At 32.3% G+C, this 24,669-nt stretch overlaps 3 protein-coding genes across 4 annotated transcripts in view; 2 read left to right on the top strand and 1 right to left on the bottom strand.

Moving 5' to 3' along the window:
- Positions 1 to 2,268: 2,268 nt before the first annotated feature.
- On the top strand, positions 2,269 to 9,063 carry LOC119834717 (calcium/calmodulin-dependent protein kinase type 1-like). The gene is made up of 2 exons (XM_038359183.1): positions 2,269 to 3,357; positions 4,176 to 9,063. Exons 1-2 carry the CDS (start codon positions 2,486 to 2,488, stop codon positions 4,405 to 4,407), a joined length of 1,104 nt encoding a protein of 367 aa, XP_038215111.1. The 5' UTR covers positions 2,269 to 2,485; the 3' UTR covers positions 4,408 to 9,063.
- Positions 9,062 to 15,515, bottom strand: LOC119834716 (protein sly1 homolog). Of its 2 annotated transcripts, XM_038359182.1 has the most exons (12): positions 15,488 to 15,515; positions 15,166 to 15,325; positions 14,621 to 14,922; positions 14,127 to 14,216; positions 13,601 to 13,859; positions 13,211 to 13,369; positions 12,510 to 12,685; positions 11,965 to 12,235; positions 11,262 to 11,391; positions 10,458 to 10,661; positions 9,413 to 9,544; positions 9,062 to 9,173 (listed from the first exon to the last, which is right to left on the bottom strand). In XM_038359182.1, exons 1-11 carry the CDS (start codon positions 15,513 to 15,515, stop codon positions 9,434 to 9,436), a joined length of 1,890 nt encoding a protein of 629 aa, XP_038215110.1. In that variant the 3' UTR covers positions 9,062 to 9,173; positions 9,413 to 9,433. The 2 variants fall into 2 exon arrangements, with proteins under 2 accessions (XP_038215110.1, XP_038215109.1); XM_038359181.1 differs by having other exon boundaries at positions 9,062 to 9,544.
- Positions 15,516 to 17,813: 2,298 nt separating this feature from the next.
- LOC119834248 (chitin deacetylase 1) overlaps positions 17,814 to 24,669 on the top strand; it is a 19,507-nt gene continuing 12,651 nt past the window's right edge. Inside the window, exons 1-5 of the mRNA XM_038358582.1 lie at positions 17,814 to 18,014; positions 21,640 to 21,743; positions 22,489 to 22,600; positions 23,789 to 23,916; positions 24,314 to 24,456. Coding sequence (XP_038214510.1) covers positions 17,933 to 18,014; positions 21,640 to 21,743; positions 22,489 to 22,600; positions 23,789 to 23,916; positions 24,314 to 24,456 — 569 coding nt within the window. The 5' untranslated portion in view covers positions 17,814 to 17,932. The remainder of the gene's footprint in view (positions 18,015 to 21,639; positions 21,744 to 22,488; positions 22,601 to 23,788; positions 23,917 to 24,313; positions 24,457 to 24,669) is intronic.

Genomic DNA, 24,669 nt, shown 5'->3' with positions numbered 1-24,669 from the left:
GTGATCTAGCATGTGGCATAGCGCCAATATTTGATCTGTATTTTTTTTACTTGTGACAGGCTATGTCCGAAAGAGTAAAGATAATATCAATATCCTTAGTATACGTAATTTTATAAATACGTCCTAAGTGTGTTTGTTTGTTTGTCCTTATTTCACATCGCAACCAAGAGGTTTCATGATATGATTTGTATATTTGGAGATAGTTTCCTAATTAGGTATATCTAGGAACATTCTATAGCCTTCTGGCTAGAGACTGACATAGGACTACTTTTTAGCGCAGGGAAACATCTCGTCCAACCGATGTTCTCGTAAAAAAGCCAGAAGATCCATTAGGATGAACAGTGAATCTTCTATTAGACTGGTGCCTCCGGCTATTGCTGTGGTTCATACGATAATGTAAATTTTGATCAACTGACTTCAGGTCTTAAATTACGTCTTAATTACCTTTAACTAGCGGTCCGCCCCGGCCTTGCCCGTGGTACATATATAGCCTATAGCCTTCCTAATAAATAGGCTATCTAACACTGAAAGAATTTTTTAAATCGGACCAGTAGCTCCTGAGATTAGTGCGTTCAAACAATCAAACAAACCCTTCAGCTTTATAATATTAGTATCCCCACTAACATTATAAATGCGAAAGTAACTCTGTCTGTCTGTCTGTTACGCTTTCACGTCTAAACCACTGAACCGATTTTGATAAAATTTGGTATGAAGATAGAACTGAACTTGGGAAAGGACACAGGATACTTTTATCGCGAAAAAAGGGTAGAAAGGGTTGAAAGAGGGGATGAAAGTTTGTATGAAAGATCGTTGTTGTCAAACCGATTTTGATGAAAGTTGGTATGAAGGTGGAGCTAAACGTGGGAAAGAACAAACCATACTTTTTAATGCGAAGAAAATACTCCTTACCATGTCGCGCGATATAAGCGAATTCTACGCGGGCTAATTTGAATAACTAACACACACATTCACACATCTTCTCAAACATGTTCACATTAATAAATAATAGCCAATGGACTCACTTTTGCTTTTGTTTTTTAACTGTTCCTTTTTCAACTTTTATGTTATTGTGTTTATATGGTGTGTAAATAATTTAGTAGCATTTATTTAGCGTATTTTAAAGTCTCGCCAGAAGTAATTGTTATTTTTGAAGTAATTCTACTTTTTAAGTTTTTGCATATTTTTTCTTACACAATTTGTTGCTTATTGGCGTTTTTGTATGTAGTTAATACGAATTAAATAAAAATTAAAAACCGAAAGGTACCAAGGTTTTTATGAATAAAAAATAATCACTCCAAAATTTATAAATTCCTATAGATGGCGCTATATTAAAGCGTTTATTACGTTGAATGTTTTTCTTAGAAATTACCATTTAAAAATTTGTTTTTATCACTACATAGTATAAAACAAAGTCGCTTTCTCTGTTGTTGCTGTATGTATACTTAAATCTTTATAACTGCGCAACGGATTTTGATGAGGTGTTTTTTTAATACTTAGATAAAGATGTTCCAGAGGACGGTTTATATGTATAATAACATATATTAGATTACTCTAAATTTAAAAAGTTGGATTATAAATATGATCGCGCTGAATGTACGAATACTTATCTAAATATTAACACACTAGCTTTCTGCCCACGGCTTCGCCGTCGGGAAGGATATTCACAGACGACTGAGATGTTTCTTCACGGTAAAAGTAGCCTTAGTACTACATAGTATTATGTTATCTGTGGTTAATACCACAAATATCTAATCTCATAAACCTGATAGTTGATAGGTGTGTAAGGAACAGGACAGTGGTAAGGAACTCTTCGTAATAGGGAATTAGTGGTTACGTTTAATAAAGAGTAAATGAGTGTATGAGTCTTATGCTAAATCACCTAAATTAAGCAAAATTTTACGTAATACGGTGTTTTCATAACTGAAAAGCTTTTAAAATCTCTTTAAATATAACTATTTAAAAGAGTTTATGGTGTTTATAGATATTTAATATCCGTATCTCCTAAAATAGAATAGCAAATATAGCATGTTTAGTTAAATTTGCTTAAATAAGAAGTTTCGTAACGCTTGTAATCATTTAGTATCATATTATTTATTAATTATGTAATTTAAAATTCTTTAATGTGACTACTGCGTAGTATCACAGATAGCATAATACTATACTTGTAACAGTATATCATATGTACTCCATGGTGACTACATAAATTAATGAATATATAATTTATCTGTGGTAAATAAAACCTAATTAATGTCTTTACTCTATGGTAACTGCGTCAGACTGTGAGTGAGAGTCTGTGCGATGCCGAGTATAATAATTAAGATGATCTGTGTGGTCACCAATATGCATCTGTGATTTTCATCTTTGTTTTAAAAGACTTTTGTTCTCTCTCACTTCAGCATCATCCATCAAGTAGATTTTGTTTCTATGTAGTGAATTGAATTTATATTCGTACGTCCTACAGTGTTATAGTGTAAGTGGCTTCAAGATGCCTCTTTTTGGGAAAAAAGACTTTGGTAGAAAATCTAAAAAGGATGGAAAGGAATCGGAGAAACAGCCGTCTATTGAGGACAAGTACGTTGTAAAAGACCTTTTAGGCACAGGAGCCTTTTCTGAAGTACGCCTTATAGAAAGTAAAGAAAATGGACAGTTGTTCGCTTGCAAAATCATAGATAAAAAAGCACTGAAAGGTAAGGAAGATTCCTTAGAGAATGAAATCAGGGTGCTTAAGAGATTTAGCGAAAATGCTAAAGGTGAGGCCGGGGAAAAGAAAATGTTTTCACATCCAAATATCGTCCAGCTGCTCGAAACATACGAGGATAAAAGCAAAGTTTATCTTGTGATGGAGCTCGTAACGGGTGGCGAATTATTTGACAGAATTGTTGAAAAAGGTTCTTACACCGAAAAAGATGCTTCAAATCTTATAAGACAAGTTTTAGAAGCCGTTGACTATATGCATACTCAAGGTGTGGTACACAGAGACTTGAAGCCTGAAAATCTGTTATACTACAGTTCTGATGAAGATAGCAAAATCATGATAAGTGATTTCGGTTTATCCAAAATAGAAGATTCGGGAATAATGGCAACAGCTTGCGGGACCCCTGGTTACGTCGCGCCGGAAGTGCTCGCTCAAAAGCCATATGGTAAAGCAGTTGATGTTTGGAGCATAGGTGTGATTTCATACATCCTGTTGTGTGGTTACCCACCATTCTATGATGAGAATGACGCAAACCTATTTGCGCAAATCCTTAAAGGAGACTTTGAATTTGATTCACCATACTGGGATGATATCAGTGAATCAGCAAAGGATTTCATCAAACATTTGATGTGTGTCGATGTGGACAAGAGATATACCTGCAAGTAAGTAATGTTGATACATCTAATATTCCCGTATGTTACTTGAAATTACGTTGCTTTTCCACATACTCAGTATCACTGGCATATTTCAAATGCTATCTACACAAATAAGATTCATGATCGTCATTTAATCAACCTACTTAAATTATTCCTATTTTAGTGCCATATATGTATTTTAATCTACAATAAAGCTGAATAGGTTCTTAAATTGTTTGAACATCTTAAAGGTAACCCAGTAGATCCTAAGATTATCAATGTTTTTTTTTTTCAATGTACATGATCCCTGAGTTTTTAAATTACTATATACGTAACATACTGGGGCAACATTGATAACATTTATATTTATCATTATCTTAAAGCTAACAACAATAACAAGAATTAAACGCATATTCTTTCAAAAATAAATGAAATCAACTTTATAGCACTAAAACAACAAACGTACCTGTCTATGTATGCAATATATCTGTTAATAATATATGTTTTATATAATTTTCAAGAGACATAGAAATTGTCACCAATGAAAATGTTCAATTATAAAATAAATTAATATCTTTAAAAAGTATTTATGTTATTGACTTAAATACAAAAAAAAAAAAAAATTCCAATATTCTTTAACAAATCTTCAACTTAAATTGTATCAAAAATTTTATGTATGTCATATAACTATTAATTAAGATCATTTTGTTCATCAATGGTGTCAATTAAGATATTTTAAATTTGTTAGTACGCATTTAAAACTATTAAATACCTATTATAAATGCTGATATAAATTTCTTAATTAATAATGTAATGTGTATAAACATTACTGAATATCCTTACAGGCAAGCTTTGGCTCATCCATGGATATCTGGCAATGCCGCTAGCAACAAGAACATTCATGGCACAGTATCAGAACAGCTCAAGAAGAACTTTGCAAAGTCACGCTGGAAACAAGCCTATCATGCTACAACTGTCATCCGTCAAATGCAAAAGATGATTCTCAACAGTAGCAGCTCAAGTCGCAACTCCAGCGCCCAGTCCAAACCAGAGAATGAAAAACAACAGCCCCAATAAATATGCTGCGCTAAATCAATTCAACAATGCAAATAAGGTACTTAAATTTATTCTTACAACATTTCTCGACTTCAAGAAACCACATCAAGTCAAGAAAACTTAAGGGAAAACTTAATAAATTGTAGTATCTGAATTGTTAATTGAAACCTACTGCTGCATCTGCTTGCTTTCTTAATAATTCTGTTATATGTATGACTGAATATATATTTATATTTATAGGTCTTTATGCCAGTCAATGTTTAATTAAAATCAACGAAGTGTTTAATTAATATATTTCATCATCAACTAGTCAATATATTAATAATAATGCTTGAGAGTTTTATATAAATATGCTAAATTCAGTATGACGTTATAAAATAAAAATTTTAAAAGTTAATCATCTGCTAAATAATACTTGAATCTCATGCTTTAAAATGTGTCACTTAATTGATGAAGTCCATGTGAGTGCTTTACATATGAATGTAATCATGGTTACATCATGTTAACTCTAAATATTATGAGATAATAAGTATCATATTATAAGTAGATTGACTTCTCTTTAGCATTCTGAACTTGTTATACTTATATTAATATATAATTATGGTGATAATCAAATGTGTGTTTAGTATTGTTGCAAATGTTGTTAATGTAATTTAAAAAATAAGCATGATGTGAGGTCTTGTTGTTATTGTCTTTAAAGCTTTAGGAGCTTCCATGATTATTTTTAAAGAAGGTGCTTCAGAAAGAAAATAAATGTTGAGAAAAATTATTAAATTTATAAAATGTTACAGTAGCATGTTGTGAAAATCCAATAGTAAATGCTAGATGATCACTTGATGGATAAAAATGAAATAGATGGTAGGGTCATGAATATATGCTTCTATTTCGTGTTGGACAAGAGTTTACAAAAATGTGATTCTTTCTATCCTCTGTTCTTTCTGAATCATCTTGCCCTATTTAAGTTTATTATTATATTTACTATTTTGTTTATTGAACGTTATATTTTATACAATAATAGTGAGGTCTTTTATTTATCAAAATTGGTACCCAATTAAAAAAAATGTTGCATTGTTACTTAAGCCATTAAAGACTTTGTCGTGACATTGTGTGCAAAGGCATGTATGTAAATCCTTCATATAATCCTATAAATATGTATAGCTGTTTGAAATTTATGCTAAATATAGAATATAAGTTTTACTACTTAAAACTGAATCCTTCCTATTGTCTAGAGAAGATAATTATTACAATTTTCAAGTAAATAGTTATTCTATTAAAATTATATCGCACTGTTGAATTCAATGTTGTCTTACAGTAATACTCTTCTATAAAAAATATAATATATGAATCTAATATTTTTTTTTGTAAGCCGGGCCTAACGGATGCATTCATGGAGAGGACAAATCAGTAGACAAGACTCTGTATACCTCTGTAAGACTGACACCCAAAATTGAGTACACACTTAGTTGCTTTATTTATGTTGTTAAACATGTTATGGAAATTGTGATGATCATAATTTTGTTCATGTTTATCCTGTTATTAACAGAATGATTTATTACCTCTAACAAAAACAAGTTATTGTATTTAGTTAATACAACCATATTGTCAGAGATATATAATAGATTATATTAGTCATTAATTTCCTTAAATTGTGAAGAATTGCAACTTCTATTGAGTTTACTTGAAAATACTTGTTTAATACTTTTTGTTTGTGTTTTTGAAGCTACAGCTCTCTTGAAAGTACAACATAGATCTTCTCTTCTGAATCTCAAATTTATTGTTTATTAAGAATGAAATGTATTTTTATATATTCTTTAATGTGTATTACAAGTATTCATGATTCATATTGTAAACTTATTCCATGTACGACTATTTGAAAATTTAATCTATGTGTATAATATTTTCTTAAAAAATATTCAGTGGTAATATATTCTTTGAGTAACATTCCTCTTGCAACTTATTGGTATTTAAAACAGACATTCCATGACGCCATACATTTTTATTATTATTATTTTTATACTATAAAAATGTGCGATCTTGAAGCCAAGGTGTAGATTTAATTTGTGCTATATGATTTAGGTATTGTTTAATTTATCAATTTGTGGCCATATCAGTTACCGCAAAAGTGTGATGTGAGTGCCATAATTATTATATTCAATTAGGCATTGATTTTAAATTATAACATACAGGTTACTCCTGTAAGGATAGTATATGTATATATTAGGCCATGTGTTATTTATTGATTATTAATAAATAACATCACATACCTGGGCTTCATGATTAAAATTTTTGTTATTTCAGAAGTGTGTTAATTTCTCATAGTGTTAATTCTTTGCATCATAGACTGCTATAAGCAGTACCTGCTCTTATCAGTTTATATTGGGTTTGGGTTTCTTAAAAACTTTTTTATTTAAAATATTACTTCATTCCTTGAATTATCTCGGTATGTCCATAAAAGTAATTTACTTATCTCTATTTATGGTTCATTTCAATTACGAAGAGATTTCATTGTATTTTAGTATAAGGCTTTCTTAAAAATAAAAAGAGCATTCCAGGTTTGTTAAAGGATTTTTAATTTCAAAAATTATTTGAATATTTTTGATCTACTTATATTCGTTATTCTTAAATCGTATATGGTGCGTCTTTAATAATACTAGAGAATTAATAAATAAATTTAACAAATCTATTACTCCTAAAATTGTGTGCTAACTGCACTGCATTATATTATAATGTAAGATATATTCAGTAACTTTGATGTTCTTATTTATGTATTGTGAATGCTATCGGTAATGATTATTATAATTTTAAGATATATGAATAATATTACGATAACCTATGACACTATGTTTTTATAGATAACAATGTGATTATGTACGTAATTGGGTTGCAGTTTATTTGCTATCTATTTACGATTTATAATCTATGTAAAATTTCAAGAATTATGTCGTTATATTATTTTTATAACAAGAAACTAAAATGTATTCTTGTATAATGTTTATAGATGTTGCGTATTATGGTGTTGGGTTCATTGATTTATATATAATGGCTCGATTGAGATGGACTGTGATGTCTCGTTCAATTGTAATAAACTTTCTGAATTTTTCAAACTATATCTCACAATGTATAGAGTATAGACCTAAATGAATGCGGAGCCTCTTATGTCCCGGCAAACAAAACCTTTTTAGTATCCACTAAGGTCATCTTCAACGACAACTATACTTCTTTAGTTCTCCTTAATAGAAAGAATAATTTAGGAGGCGACGCTCTCGGTCGTCACTAACTATAAAAATTGTCACAGACTTGTCCTACTAATTTTATAAACGGAAAAGTTTGTAAGAATGTATGGATGTTTGTTACTCTTTCACGCCAAAAACCTCTGTTGAGATGGGTGTGTAATTTGGTTGAGAGATACATTATAGTCTGCATTTACACATAGGCTACATTGTAGCCGGGTATCACGCGACTGAACCCGCAGGCTCCAGCTAGTTTTTAAATTAAGTTTTAATTTTGCAACTGAATGACAAAACATTCTGGTTTTCTTTGTAAGTGTTGTTATGATTGAATCTTAATTAATATTTGTAAAGTATCGAAGACTTTTGTTAAGTAAGAAGGCTTTACATGTGAAACATAATCAAACAATATTTAGCTTATGCATGTATTCATATTATGTATAAAATAATAAATTAATAGCATTAAGTATAACTCGCCTTACGATTAATGTTTAACTTATATTAGATCTGTTTTCGATGTTGAATGAACTTCTTAAATTAACACAATTACATTAGCTTATAACAGTAGATGTGCCATTAGATTCGGATACTTTACCAATGGGTGCTTTCTTTCTGGCATTGTCTAAATTTAAAACTATTTCTACTTCAGAATGTTGGATCGATTAAAGAGTAACGCACAAAAGATTACTATGAAAAGACATGTTATTAAAACAGCAATTGATATATTGTGCAAAATAGTTTTCTTATGTTAACATTGTAAGTTGAAGAAAAACCATTAACCATATGTAATATTTTCCATGACCGGTTTCACAATTATTATTATGGACTTATTAGTTTATATTTTGCTCTCTTCAGTGTTCATTCGTAATTTACGTTTTTCATTGTGCCAAAATCATATCATGAGCAGTGATACGTTTTATTAAATTTTGAGAGTATTTATATTTGTGAGATGATAAAAGATAAAACATATTTTATCTTTGTGTAATAGTTTTTGCAGTGTAAATTATGAAATGTTCAAGTTCCTTGACAGTAATATTTATCGTTTAATTTGTACGTTACTTTTAGGCGTACTCAATATATTCACTATTTTTTGAAAATTATTGTGTTCGAGAGGTGACACGGTTTTTATTTAGCACAATAGATTGTAGATTTGGGATATATAAAATTCAAGACAAGTTTAAGTTTAGATTTAATAACATCGCTTCTGGTATCTATGTCTAGGATTTTGGTTGTGAAATTATTTTGCCCCATAGTCTTTGCGGTTTGTCGTAATAGATCATCGTGAGGAATAATGATAATTTGTGGTTTAAGATCTGATTGCTACTGAATTATAAAGATCTTGTGATTTAGATTTTATACTTCTTGTTCTAAACAATCAAAATTTATTGGTAGTTATTAGATGTTAGCTCTATTTTCAACGTCATTGTAAATAAAATGCCAACTTGTTGAATTGAGTTTATTATTTATCTCCCAATCGTAAATATTTTAAAAGCGAAGATATCTAATTATAACAGTATGTACATATTCATTTATCTTCTATTGCAAAATCAAAACACCAAGCTGTGAAAAAATAAAATTGTGTATCAGAATTTACGGAAACTTAACGAACAAGATTTTATTACAAGTACACAAACATAAAGTCTGTTGTAAAGAACTTGTTACTTGATGAGTTTTTTTTCGCATTAACGAAAACAATATTAAACAGGACTTTAGTCTATACATATATATACTCTAACACCTTAATAAGACTTCATGCAAGATTTATTTTGAATAAATATTATATTACAAATTCAAATAACCATAATTCAATACAGGAATGTTCATTGAAGTTCTTCCCCTAAAAGTGAGAGCTGTTTGAGAAACTGAGAGGCGTTTGGTAGAGTTGTTGCACCATAGATTATTTTCCTGGAAATGCCACTTGCAGCTTGTTGCTGTAAAAAATAGTTAAAATATGTTATTTCGATACAGTAAGTTTAAATAAGGTTTTTACAACTAATCCAATTTCATTATAAAGTGTTAAAGAGGTCAACCGAGATTTATACGAAGGCGGAAGCCACAATACTGATAAATCTGCGTGAAAGAAATCTGATAACTGATTAAAGGTCGATCGATTGTAACATCGAAACATTGAATCATATAGTGTAACCGTATTATGTCAATGCCTTTGTAATGAACTAGGCTTAGGCCGCACTGCGGCTGAACCAACGCGGAAATTAAGCGCTGATGTGAGTAAAGGTAACTAATGGAAGCAGTTGCATTGATGGTTCTCTTCGTCGATTACCTTGACTAAGCCGTTTGTATATGGTAATGCTCTGGTACTGGTATATTACGTGTCATATTATGTTATAGCTGGGAATATGCACTAACACTCATCCATACATACTATATGTAATCGTAGCTGTGGTATTATCCGCTATTCTATTAAAATCAATAAGTAAGGTTATGATGTCCTTACTTTACTACAGTTTCTATAAGTGACATATGCGAGCAGGCTCTAGATTATTACACGTGGCATATACGACCAGCGGGATTATCGTGACGCAAAGAGGTCCTAATGTGGAAAAAAGAGAGCCATCACTTTCCTACTACACTTTAATAAATGTTCACGGTCGCTGGTCATCGAATACTATCTAGCGAACCACCAGCTCCATTGCCCGCTCCATTACACTACGGCCGACGTAACTTGGCAAGTCTGAAGTTCGTGCAGAACGCTGCGCAATACTTGTTTTTAGGATCCAAACGATAGCAAAAGGCACGGACACCACGAGTACTGCGCTAAGATACGTCGGTCGTATTGTACATTAAAAAAGTCGTGACGGTAACGGCGAAGGCGGCGCGGCACACCTTGGCGAAGTCGATGAGGTTGTGGTGCTCGATGTAGCTGCCGCCGCCGACGAGGAACACGACGGCGTCGCTGGGCGGCGCGTGGCGCGAGGCGCGCGCGCGCCCCGCCGCGTCCGTGCGCGCGCTGCGCGGGTCCAGCCACGTCAGCTCCGCGTCGCTGCCGCCGCCCAGCGCCGCCTCCACCGTGCGGCTCACGGGCAGCTTCTGCGGCGATACATACACACTTCTGTTTTTGTTCAGCGCAATGACCACCGAACACCTTAGCAATAGTAGGTGTCGCGTTAATCTTTTATTTTAACAAACATAAATCCCTCCAACACTAGCAACGTAACGTAGTAACTACATCTGAGTATGTCGCCCTACAGTTTCGTTCTTTATTCTAAACTAGCTTTTGCCCGCGATTTCGTACGCGTTTAATTCGGAAGAGTTTAATAGAAGTAATTGTACATATAAACCTTCCTGTTTGAATCACTATCTATTAACAAAAAAACCAATCAAAATCCGTTGTGTAGTTTTAAAGATCTAAGCATACATACATACAAACGCGGGAAGCGACTTTGCTTTATACTATTTAGTGATAGTGTTATTACTGAAATAAGTAACTTACTAAAATAATATTTTTTTATGGGAGGGTTTACCTTTTCTTAAATATTATATTGTTCGCTTCGTTACTTTATGATTATATTGAATTTAAAAACTTAATTCGTAACAATAATGTAAGAAAACTGCGTAATACACGCGTAGGCACAGTTCTGGTTTGAATAATATTTGATAGTGATGTAATTAACCAAAATTCAGACTAACATGTTTCTTAACGACTAAATTCTTGACTCCTTCCATGACAAAAGATGATCCTTGAGACACAAGTTTGGAGAACATAGAGACTGTTTTGGTACCACCGCCTTCATACTGACTTGACATCTTCGTGAAGCTTCTGTAAAAAAAGTAGGTATACACTCAGCATGGATTGCTTGCATATTCTCTTTTTATAATAATATAAATGCTTAATATAACATAGAATTATTTATAATTAAATTTTCTAATGAATTATTACACATATTATATTAGATACTAGCGGTCCGTCCCGGCTTCGCCCTATAGCCTTCCTCAATAAATGGGCTATCTAACACTGAAAGAATTCTGTCAAATAACCCTACAGTGTTTTTTGCAGGGGGCAAGGGAAAAGCCACATTCACCACACTGTTAGCAGCATGGGACATTAGGGGCTGTCGCACACATTTTTTTCACATTTGTATTTTGTAGGTATATATCTTATACAATATCCAATCAAAAGTCATATTAATGTATATACACTTCTTCGGCTTTTAATGCGAATATAAGGCATTGAACTACTGTTTATTCCTCATTGTATGTATGAACGTAATTGTATTAAGCATATATATCAATCTTATATATGAGAATTTAAAAGTATAGGTATTATATTAAAAATATGTTTTGAAGTAATATTTTAAAAGTATCGAAAAGCTACAAAGATTTTGAAACTTACTTCCATCTCTTCATATAAGCCATTGGTTTGATATCACAATTAGCAGCCAATAGAGCAGCTTCAAACTTTTTATACTCTTCATCAGTTATCTGTGATGTGCACAGATAATAAATAATGAATAAACGCATTTTATCTTCGGCAGTGCCCGCTGTACTGTCAGTGATTAAATCCATAACAGCTTTGCTTTCTACGGCGCCGCTTTTGCTCATTATTTTCTCTTCCAATTCAAAGAACGAATCCAATCGTCTTGATTTTATGGAGTTTAATATTGCTAGAAAACATATGTAACTATTGTGAAAAAATGTACTGCGATGCTAGTGTTTTGTTCAGTATGAATCTACTAGTAAGTCCAAATACAATACCAATATAAAACACATTAAGTAAACTCTAAATCACATTCACGATAGGAAAGTGTCAAAAAAATTCAACTTCGTGAAGCTTTCACGTAGCTAGTTGCACTGTTGATACATTCAGATACTAAAACTAACAAAAGTTTCCTACATTCAAGAATAATGTGTATTTGTGAATAAATACAACAAACGCACCAGTCGCAATAGTAGTATGCATGTCGATTAGCCTCTTCTTCTCCATAAGCTGGGGCAAGGAGTTTACAGCGCTTGTAAGTCTCTGTGTGTTATCGCTCACCAAGCTTAGTGCGAGATCACTGTCAGCGTCAAGACCCATTGAGCTTTTTAACTTCTTTACTTCAGCCTCTGAACTCCTGAATATTATTGAAAATGATTGGAATATATTATAAGAGAACAGTATGCCTTTTATCGCTAGATAACATTGATTAGAAGATGTGATTTAACTTGATCATGGTTTATATATTACATCATATATCATTAATGTGGATATGAATTAAAATAAAATTTCCTAATAAACAAAGTAATATCTAAAATCTGATACAATTTTATTACCCAACTTGATGCAAATACAAATGTAATCTATACTATACAAGAGTTCAATTCTGTACATGGATAAAATCATCTTGATTTTATTGTCTGTCTATCAGTTCTCCAGCTTTTACGGAAAAATTAAAGGACGGATTTTGATGAACCTCTCTATCCTATAGCTTCCTTTGGCAATATATAGACTACATTTTTGTTAAATTAATTATGTGCATAGATTAAAGAATTGTCTTTCGAATTTGTTTCAACCTATGTGAATGCGCGAATGTAGTCGCGGGCATAGCTAGTATGCAATGAAAGCACTAATATTTTTTTAGCTTATTGATTTTCAAAACCTGTATTTGTCTAAATCTTCTTGGATCGCTTCAGCGACAGTTGGGAATGGACTGCTTTTATGCTCTGACCACAATGGATCCCTTGAGTCCAAGTCACAAGTTCGGGCTTTGATCTTTTGCCCTGGCAAGGCTGGACCAGCACTTTCTGGTACCAATGCTCTGCAAATCAAAAGAGGATAAAAAAAAAATTGTTAATTTAACATATATTCAAAATGTTTGGGGATATTTTCAACATAATGACAATCATTATATCCAATTGAAAAAGTTTGATTAAAATGTATCTAATATTTCTTCTAATGTCATATTATTGGTATTTTTGTTTAAATAAATTTTTTATAAGCCATTATGGAGATATTATAGTGTTTTTACATTCGGAAAACATCAACAAACCTGTTTAAAGACAAATCCAGAACATCATGAGCAAGAGCCTGATACGTCCAAGTGTGATGTAATGGTGTGGCCATATCCATATTACGGTCCAATAAAATCAGCATGGGTCTTGAAAAACTAAATGTACCTCCTTGTCCAGTATTCCCATGAAACAAGTTATTTCTAGCGTCCCAGAGGTTCTCTCGGAGCTTTTTGTCAAGTTTCTTTGCAACCATCTCCGCTGCATTGCCTTTACTACTTCGAATTATCGGTACATTACCTTAAGTGAATAAAATTTTGTGACATTTTAGTCTTATTTTTAGTTAACATTAATGGTCAAGTTAAAGAAGAATAAAATATGTTCTGCTAATGTTGCCAAGGTACAAAAAAAAACACTTTAAATAATGATTTAATAAATATTTATAACAATAGTTCATCCATTAAGTTATCCCGCTTTTTGAGTCTGTTTCTAATTTTCCCACTTTCCAAACTCCATGAAATGTAAGCAAATGTATGAAATTAACAGTTTTGAATACATGTGACTTACCAAGCGTAACAAATACTGAAAATAAGCTTTCAACAATATCATCCATGATGGCCTCCATTTCTGTGTCTTTAGTATCTCCTTTATTTATGGCTGTAGAATAAAGAATTGTTATATTCATAGATTGCAGGAGTTCTTAATTTAAATTAAATTAAATAGGATTTCATGAATAACCTGTTCAATAATTCACAAATAAGGATCAGATATAATATGTTGTGCATTTTTGTTTTATGAAATTACACTAACTCCAAGTACTACAATTGGGGTAAATACTGGTGAACATTAATATAAAAGGAATGATGTTCAAATGTAACTCCAATCAAATTCTTTACATATTTGAACTCGAGGAGGCTATTCATATCATATTTCAGCAGTGTTCTATTTACCCTTGTAAAGAAAGGTTAATTTTTTTTTGGGAAACTAACTGAATTGTAAATTACCTATTACTTAATGCATACATACAACATAATAGAATGTATTTTTTAATAGCAACTCACCATAATAAGATAAAGCATCTGATTGCTGATGTTTCATGATAAATAAGTCATCTTCTAGACATATAAAATTCAGATACTGATCATATAATTTGTGTATACTCATAACAGAGTTTGATTGTATGGCCGATGCAGCAAGGTCTTCTAGTTTCTGTCTGGTTATTGGAGAAATAAAGTTCAAATGATACTGGTCATAAACACCATTGTCTAAATCTTGACAGATCCTTCCCAAGTTTTCTTCTGATGGTGCACAGAAGTATACAGCAGGCACTTCAGGAATAGGGTCTCTGTCTGAATGTAATTGACTGAAAATATAGTATAAAATGTTGTTATTTTGCAAAGTTCATCTCTTAAGAATACATTTATTAATTTCACTGAAAACAGAAGCAATATAAAGCTACATGGACAGTTTCATTAAGTATACTTCTCAATGAAGAATACATGTATATAGAAATTAGATTATTATTTCAGCTGAGTCACGACGTCATTTTTGGTTTAGTATATTCAATATGCATTAATTTTTAAAATATAGGAAAATTAGTACAAACACATGAAGGGTTACTCCTAATTCTCTGAGCTCTTTAATAGATATTAAGGGCGAAATTATATCTTGTCCAACTCTATCATAAATTAACACTTTCCAAATTGGTTCATTTGCCACAGCCTTCGTCATTGGTTCATTTAAATTTAGCATCTGCTTTAGGGCGTCTGAAAAATCAATAGAAATGCTCTTTGTTTATAACGTAGTGAAGGAAGAAATAAACATCACAGTATTTCTTAAATTTCTTCAAACAATATTAATATTGAAATTTCTAAAGGTTTGTAAGAAAACACTTGTAGTTCAAACACATTTTATTAAATGAGACTTACTAAGCTGACGTTCACGTAAAGTCGTCATAGTTGAATGTTATCATAAATCTCTTTTAATATTTAATTTTTAATAGCGTTTTCTTCTTATTTATTATAAGTAAATCATTAATTATTCAGCCCAATACTAAGGAAAACATTAAATTTATAACATTTCATTGCAAACGTCAAAATGACGTTTGGAACATGGACATACGACACGTCGACTTCAGAATTATGAATTGTAAGGTAATAGATCCAAGTCTTTTTACCTTTTTTAAGTTATCAATTTTAACATGTTATATAAATTACGAGTCACATTGTTGACTCCGAAACTATTCAACCGATTTTAATCAAATTTGCATACCATGTGCTGTTTGATTCAACTTAAAAGATAGGACAGTTAATGTTATTTAAATTACAAATGACTAGCCGGAGCGCGTAGCTAATTTAATATAAGTAATAAATAAATCACTGTCTATAAATAGAGTTGTCCAAAAAAACTAAACAAGATTTTAAATATTTCAATCACATATTTATCTAAAGAAATATATGAATTTATAAATCAATTGCTTAAAAAAAAGGAAAAAAAAATTAGGGTGGATTTAAAAATATTTGTAAATGTAAACTGAAACAAGGAATGGTTGCCTGAACCATTTTTATAGAAAAAAAAAAACTGCCTTGATTATGTATGTACATAATCTGTAGTATCCGTACCATTTTTTAAGCTTTATAAAATTAGATCATACATTCAAGAAGACCTTAGACTGTTCGTTTATCTACATAGCTCTCAGAATTTATTTACTGGGTAAAGAACTCATCACTGAGAACTAAGAAGTCTTCGCTCTGCCACGCATAATCAACTAGTTACTAGCGCATACAACAAGTTTTTTCGGAAGTAGCTTCAGAGCTTTTCTTTTCTTTTCAGAGCTTTTTTTTGATAGAAAGATTTTGCATATATATATATCGACAAATTCTGGTTGGGTTATCTAGTCTATATAAATTTCATAAAAATGAATTCCTATTTCCCTTGGTCACAGCATCACACGTGATCAGCTGGATCGATTGCGCTAATTAGTATGTAGGTACGTCAAACATGAGAAGTTAAATAGCCGTGTAATTGTTATACGAAAACTCTTGATTGTGGCAGCTAATAGGTGTAGAAGAGATAAACTATGCCGAATTAATGGTACCTAAAAATATGACGTGTGTCTCGTTTTTGATATAAAGAATGTTTAGTCTATGGTTTAATCATCTTCCATTCGATCCCCCCCATTCTTCCATTTGGAAGCGAAGGCTAAACTAGCCTCCAAAAAACTTGGTGTGCTCAGTAAATCGAGATAGTACTTCAAGCCGGCCGACACATCGACTTCAGCTGTACAAGGCTCAGGTGCGATCGCATATGGAGTACTGTTCGCATCTCTGGGCTGGAGTCCAGTCACAGTACCAACTCCTTCCTCTTGTCCGTATCCAACGTCGAGCAACTCGAATTGTCAATGACCGTAGGCTTTGCGATAGGCTTGATTCTTTATCTTTACAAAGAGACGTTGCGTCCCTTTGTATTTTGTATAGAGTGTACTATGGGGAGTGCTCTGAAGAATTGTTCAACCTTTTACATCCACTATCCACCATGCACCATATGGATGGTTGGCTGTCCACCATCGTACGCTTCACCCACAACTTCTTTCCGCGTACGGTGAAGCTTTGGAACGATTTACCAGCTACGGTGTTCCCGAATAATAAGGACATTGGGGCCTTCAAGAAAAGAGCGTATATGTCACTGAAAGGCCGGCAAAGCACTTGTAACCTCTAATGTTGCAAGTGTTTATTGGCGGTGGTGACCACTTAACATCAGGTGGCCCACCTGCTCCTTTGTTTGCTCTGCAAGTAGGTATTTATTTGTACAAGATATCATGGGTAATTTAGGTTTTTTTTTGTGTAGAATCTTAAACGATGTTTAGGGCAATTGCGAACCAATATTTTTTATTTTTTTGTTTGAGAGTATACACTGACGGGTATATACCGGAGTTGATTCCAATATCATCAGGCCAGGTTCTTAAGATGGAATCTCAAGAATATCGTGGAGAAACTAACAAATTGGTAGGTGAGTTTTATAAATGTAATTATATATTAATTATTGTATAAAAGTTCCTTATTTTATATTATTATGTAAATAAAGAAAGTTATTCTTTGTAAATACATAGTATTATGTTAATCTGTGTTAATAAAGTAGCTGGTCCTTATAACGATAAGTACCCTCATTTATGTCCGGTTAAATTGCAAGTCGCGTTTCGTGACTCGTAAATGTTAGCATTACATGTCGGGTACGTATGTCAGTGGCATCAGTGTTTAGGAGGTGAAAGCCAGCGCAGACAGGCGGGTAGACGGACCGTGGTGGTGGTTGTGACTTGTGGCGCTTAGCTCTTGAGTTCAGCACTCAACAGTGTCCGTGCGGTAGTGAAAGGTGCTATGTCGCGGTACGGAGTGAACGTTGTCCGAACCATGACCGCGTACGCGCGATTTTTTCTTTTATGTGCCATATTTGTGAATGGTTAGTTCATTTTTTATGTGATTATTTATCCTAATTAAGATCCAATGGAAAGGTTCTAGTAAGTGTGTCACCGGTGCTCATTCATCAACCTTGTTCATGTGTAATTATTGTGCAAGTGTTTCAATGTAGGTAGGATTTGTGAGATTCTTTTCAACGGTAACTATCAGTTCATAACGTAACCGGCGAATGTGCGGTGAAAGCTATTCAAACGTTACATTCGTAAACGTATCATTAGCGCCCATGAGACTTGTGCAAATTTCGCTTTGCAAAAGCTGACGAATCCATTCATCGAGAGGTGTTATTCAATCTGAGCATTCTATTTTGGATAGCTAATAGCGTTGTTGACTGCTCCTCGTTAAATTGATTTAGAAAGTGTACTAACGGACATATTATCGTCCCCTTTAATACATATCTCTCTTACCTAATTACATCTGGCACGTCCTTTCTTTCACTTGACATTGAGACGTGACCGGTTATATACGAATGAGGATATTGACATAACGTATCTGCTTAAAACCACATACGCACTAAGGATATTTTCCATTGATGTACAAAAGCAATAAAAAAGGCTGTTGTATGCGAGCAACCTTCATAAACTTTTCTTGACCCTTACAGCCTTGAATATCTAAGAATGATAAGCTTTTCATAGTACCTCTGCTAACATGTTTCGTAGATAAGCCCGAATACAAACAAAAGAGCTATATTGGAGAAAAAATATAATAATTATAGAGAAAATATTGCGATGGACAAACCTTGACAGATCTATTGAACGAGGCGCTTGTACACGTATTTAAATCTATAGTGATCCACGTGACTGCATTGCTGCACCTGCTTAATTGTGTTCAGTGAATTTAAAATTGACAATGACTATTTTGATCAGGCCTTTAAGCTGAATTGTTAAAAATTAACGTAATGGTGACACGAATTATTTTCCAGCAATATTTTATGATCGGAACCTAAATGTTATTGTACTTCGTAGATTTTTGAATAAGGGGCAGAATTTATTTTTGAAGATTTTATTTGCGCATATATTTGTCAACTATTTATTTCGAAAAAACAAAACATACAGGAACATCCATTTCTATATTGCATTGCCATTATTCTTCTTCGGCCTACCGTTTTTTACATATATAACTAGCTGCACCCCGCGTTTTCACCTGCGTAAGTCCGTGTAAAGTTGCCCATATGTTATTTCAGTTGTTCAGTTTTTGCGTGAAAGAGCAACAAACACACATACATTCTTACAAACTTTCGAATTTATAATATTAGTAGGATTAGTAGGATTATAATAGGATAGTAACAAAGGTTCTTGGTAAATAAATCCTTAATATTCTCCCCTTCCCATTATAAATGAGTTTTGTTTTTCTTTCACGTCGAAATATCATGATATGATTTTTGTATACGGAGATAGTTAGGGGACTGTATGTGATGTAGGTAGATATAGTAATAGGCTACTTTTTACCGCGGCGAACCATCTCATTCCCATGGGATTTCCTTTGACTACGAGGGCGAAACGCTAGTTGCTATAAAAAGTTTTATCATTACATTATTTTATTAAATGAATATGATATACACCATAAAGTATATCGAATTTTCGCCTGTCTCAACTTTTTACGATTGTCTATATATAGCTAGTATCATTTCCTAGTGGGTACGAGTATATTAAATTGTAGTAAATTTAAATTTCTTGCCGGGTTTATTAATTTTCAATAAATAAGAAACCTATCAATTTATAATAAATTATGCAAAATTAATACCGAATATTGATCATCTCAGAATGATTAATAAATTTTATTGCGTTACCTTCGACTTAATGAAACAGTTTACGCTGTCAGGTCGTCCTATTTATATAATGTTATGATTATTAATGTATAAATTTTTTTCTCATATATTATAGATTCAACGTCAATATAATATACAATAATAAGCACGTCATATATTATACGTACTTATGTATAAGAGGTACTTACATTTAGTTCTCGTACATATGTTTATTAGGCAGAGAATATATTCATGACGGATCACACATTCCTATTTAAATGATGTACGACAAGCTTTGAATACAAATCTTTTGTGATGTAAAAAAGCAGATAGACGTGGGTATACTGTCCAATTCCCATTTAAATTATTCTCATGGAGTATCTAGCATAGACTCGCTTGATAATAATTTACTTGTTTTAAGAGCGTATTTACCTTTTGTTATTCCATGAGTAGCTCTTCTATGGAATATCAAATGCAATAAAAATTAATTAAAGAGCTAAGACCGCAGTTGCCATTTGTCGTGTAAATTACATTGTTGTATTTGTCAAGAATTACGAAAATCATTAAGTAAAATTTATTTGAAACCAAATTTGAGTTCTCTCAAAACAGTTAAAAAATCGGGGCTAGCACATTTTATCATATATTATTATATTTTTTTTAAGAAACACGCACAAACTATTGAATCAACTAAATTGTCTCACTTGCTTCTATTCAGAGTATGCTTTAGGAAATATATTTATTTCCGGCGATCCTTATCAGGAAAATAACTAAGACTCATATAATTATTGCATTGTCAATGACCCTTGATAGTATTGTACAAAGTGGGAATTAAATCTGTCCGTTAAAAGTGTGGGAAAATCGAGTCTAAAGGAGTCGATTACATACAACATATAAACATAAACACATACGGGTGAAGCTAATATATATAAGCCTGTAAAGAATGAAATGCATAACTTTATTAACTCGATACCATATCGATATGCATTTAAAAGCACTATTATTGCATACTTTGAAACATGCTTTTTACTGCAGTTAAACATGTCATTTCCATGGAATTTCTTTTGACTATGCAGGCGAAGCTTCGTTATGCTAGTAATTAAGGCGACAATTCAAAATATGAAGAGAATTGTCTGGTATAACATACGTTTATTTTTAAAGAATTAAGACTAGAAATTTAAACGTAGTGTTCAATTGCAAATAAATAAAAGCGTATATCTGCGTAGTGGTTAAATTAGTTCTTTTCGACTTTGACCGATATAGAATTGTTATTATACAATCTTCTAATAGGCACAATATAGAAATTCAACAGGAAGTTACTAAATTATTTAATTTGGTTTACCGCAGAACTGTCTAGTTATGTAAAGTATTGTAATTGCAATAGGTGAGTAACAGCTAACAATATGGTTGCGTGCAGTGTTATTATTTTATATAATATAAACCTGGGATATAAACATTCATGGATATCTGTCGGAAGACTAAAAATGATATGATTCTTTTAAACAATTCACTTGACTTTTCTAAATGTCAACCTATTTTGATTTCAATTAATTAATTCAAGGTCTTAATGAATTTTAATCCAAGTTTTACACTGAACATTATGTTAGATTATAACGTAATTTTTTATACTTATAATTGGATGTCAGATAGGTTGATTAAGTTTTCTTTAATAGAATGAAAAAGGGGGTATCTATGTTTATTCCTTGTTTATTTAATGAATAATCATAAGGCATTGAACTCACAGACAGACATTGAAGTGGGCAAGTTCGACAATATTTCGCGTACATATTGTTTTACATTTGGATAAAATATAATATCTGTTTAATTTCTGAGTTATTTTCATGTTGTTATTATTAAATTTTTACAGTACAATGCCAAAAAGATAAAGAAGCCGAAGAATTTGTCTGCCCAGAAGGCACACAGGGTAATGGGAACTTTGCAGACCCAGCGACATGTAGGAGGTTTTATCAAGTAAGCATAAAACTTACTTTTATATTCGACACAATCCTTATTAAAGGTTTCATATTACATTCATTGAAAAAAAATAATAATAAAGAATCTTTGTGTATATACAACGACGTTATACATAGGTTTATATTCCATATTTTAGTGAGTTCTTATTTTGGACATCACATTTATTTAGATCGAGATAAAGTCATAAAGTAGTAACTATAGTTGCTTAGTAAACACAATTCCTAGATAATATTATTGCAATACAAAAAATAAAGACTGATATGTGGCAACCCTATAAAACGCGGAAGTACGATCACTAATGTTTACTATCAATAGTAGTAGGAATTTGCAATCATACAAGAAGATTACGGAAAAATAATAGCCCGTTAAATTGACATTTCAATCTAACCCGACCGGTTATCAGCCAGTATAGAAACTTGAATCCTATTGATAATAACAAGTAATATATGCTAAAGATCGCACAAAGGCCATTCACAAGGCATAACAAGCAATTACATAAATTTTATGTAATGTCTGAACTGCCTTTAAATGTCAAGTGATAGTCCTTTTCGCGTAGCTTTAGATTAGTATCTTTTTCATTGACTTCTGACGCATGAATACCATAAGCATATTTACTTTGTTTGGTTTTATTATTGTAGTAATAGTACATAATGATAAACCTGCTGAACTATATCAAAAGGCAATGGATTGATTATATAGTTATATTTAAAAAAAGTTATTTTGAATAATGTGTATTTTTCAGTGTGTAGACGGATATCCATATTTAAATAGATGTCCGTCAGGTCTTTATTTCGATGACATCAGCAAATATTGTACTTTTAAAGCTGAGGCAAGATGTGGACCTATTGCAACAAGTAAGTTACAATATTATATTTATTTTAATTTAAAAGTATTCAATACTATTTATTACGTCTCAACTTGGAGTTATACTCCAAGCAAATTCATTATAATTTCAATCTTAATTTATGTTTTGACATTCATTAAACATGATAATATATTAAATAACAAGGCCGATATTAAATTAGCCATTCAATCAAATTAATCAATGTTAAATAAGGTGTTACGAAAGCAAATACAGTGGTTGAGCAAGCAGGTATTCCACACATGTATGATATATATGGAATCAGATGCATCACATGCTTATGTTCCGCTAGTAGGGAAGTGAAACTGCCGAGATGGCACGAATACCAAACACGAGATACAGCCAATGTCGTCGACACAGCGCTTCCGAGCTTTGTTTAACTATTCGTATATACAACATCAAACATTCATCTACATTATATGTACAAACTCATGTGTGTTCTTGAATAAAATATCCTACGCGCTATTTTCCGAGTCAATCGGATCTGATCAAACGAGAAACGAACAAATGTTGATCATTCTGTTTTGAACATTTTGTTTTCAACGTTCGTTGTTAAAAATGAATCATATTCATTCAGGGAATAGTATAGAAATAGAGTTAACAAACTTTTTAATAGTCTCCATATATTACTTCAGAAGTTATGATACTATATCATCATTTGGAAACATGCTACAATATGGGAATATAATGTCTAAGGACATTTGTGGCCAATTATTGGTTACTTGGTCAATTAGCTTTATTCAAACCAATCGAGATGTACCATTGCTTCCCAAATGGAACTACGTACATTATCGAGGTTGATTGCCTAGTAGTCTCTCGTAAGTTCATCTCCTAGAGAATTTCAAAGACTGCATTAGGTGCATATTAAAATTTATCAAAGGCTCTCGTATCATTTTAAATTTGTATCCAGTTTTATTTAACTCTTCAACCATTTTACATGACTATCTGCAACCTATATGAAAGTATACATTTTTAAAAAATACAATTACAGTAAATATCCATATTAAGTACTTAGTAAAAACCCTGTTTTAGTATTTCTTTGGTAGCTATTGTCTTCAGTTTCTCCCATCCACTACATCAAATGTGTCTTTCTAATTCTTAAACATTCTTTTATTCTTACATTTCAACATAATGCAGTAGTTTCAGCTTTCAAAATTGTTTCGCTCTTTAAAATTTCTAGCACCAGCTCCAATAACGGAGGCACCAACGGATCTGGCAACGAAATGCGACCCGGCGGAATGTCAGTTGCCATATTGTTTTTGTTCAAAAGACGGTACACTCATTCCCGGCGGTCTCGACCCGGAGGATGTAAGTCAGGAAACTTCCTACTCGCATGGAACATTAACTGAATTGCACACGAATAGCTTCAATATTGCAAATGGATTTTCAATTAGATACCACTGCATGGATTATTTTGAGTTGATCCATTTTGAATCTGACATTTATAATGGGCAGTTTACTATTCACTATTTCTTCTGCTTTTCGATTATTTGAATTTTTTACTAATTTAAATGTAATAAAAAAACGTTTTAATTATCATATTAATGCAAAAAGTGTATTATGAAAACAAAACTGAAAGTAGATAAATATGCTAAACATATTTTTATTACGATAGTAACTGAGTGCACACAACATTTTTAGAAAGTGTTTGATTGTTATTTTGTCTCGATTGTCAGATACATAATAAAGTGTCCATTATTTCCAGACGCCACAAATGATAATATTAACATTTGACGGTGCGGTCAATTTGAATAATTTCGACTTATACAAGAAAGTTTTCAACGGGAAGTTGCGCAATCCCAACGGCTGCCCGATCCGAGGCACTTTCTTCTTATCGCACGAATACAGGTTAGTGTTCTTCCAAATCTATATTATACTACGTAATTAACGAGTATATATGTAAATTACGTAACTAATTAAATTGTAACTCACACCATTGTATCGCCACTTGGATAAACGAATTGTATAACGAAAACGATTTTTTATTCATCATCATCAGCCCATACACGTTCCCACTGCTGGGACACAGGCCTCCTATGAGGGTTCAGGCCATAATCCACC

The sequence above is a fragment of the Zerene cesonia genome, chromosome 19, assembly GCF_012273895.1.
Source record: "Zerene cesonia ecotype Mississippi chromosome 19, Zerene_cesonia_1.1, whole genome shotgun sequence".
Classification (NCBI taxonomy): domain Eukaryota; kingdom Metazoa; phylum Arthropoda; class Insecta; order Lepidoptera; family Pieridae; genus Zerene; species Zerene cesonia.
This window is presented reverse-complemented; position numbering and strand designations above follow the sequence as displayed.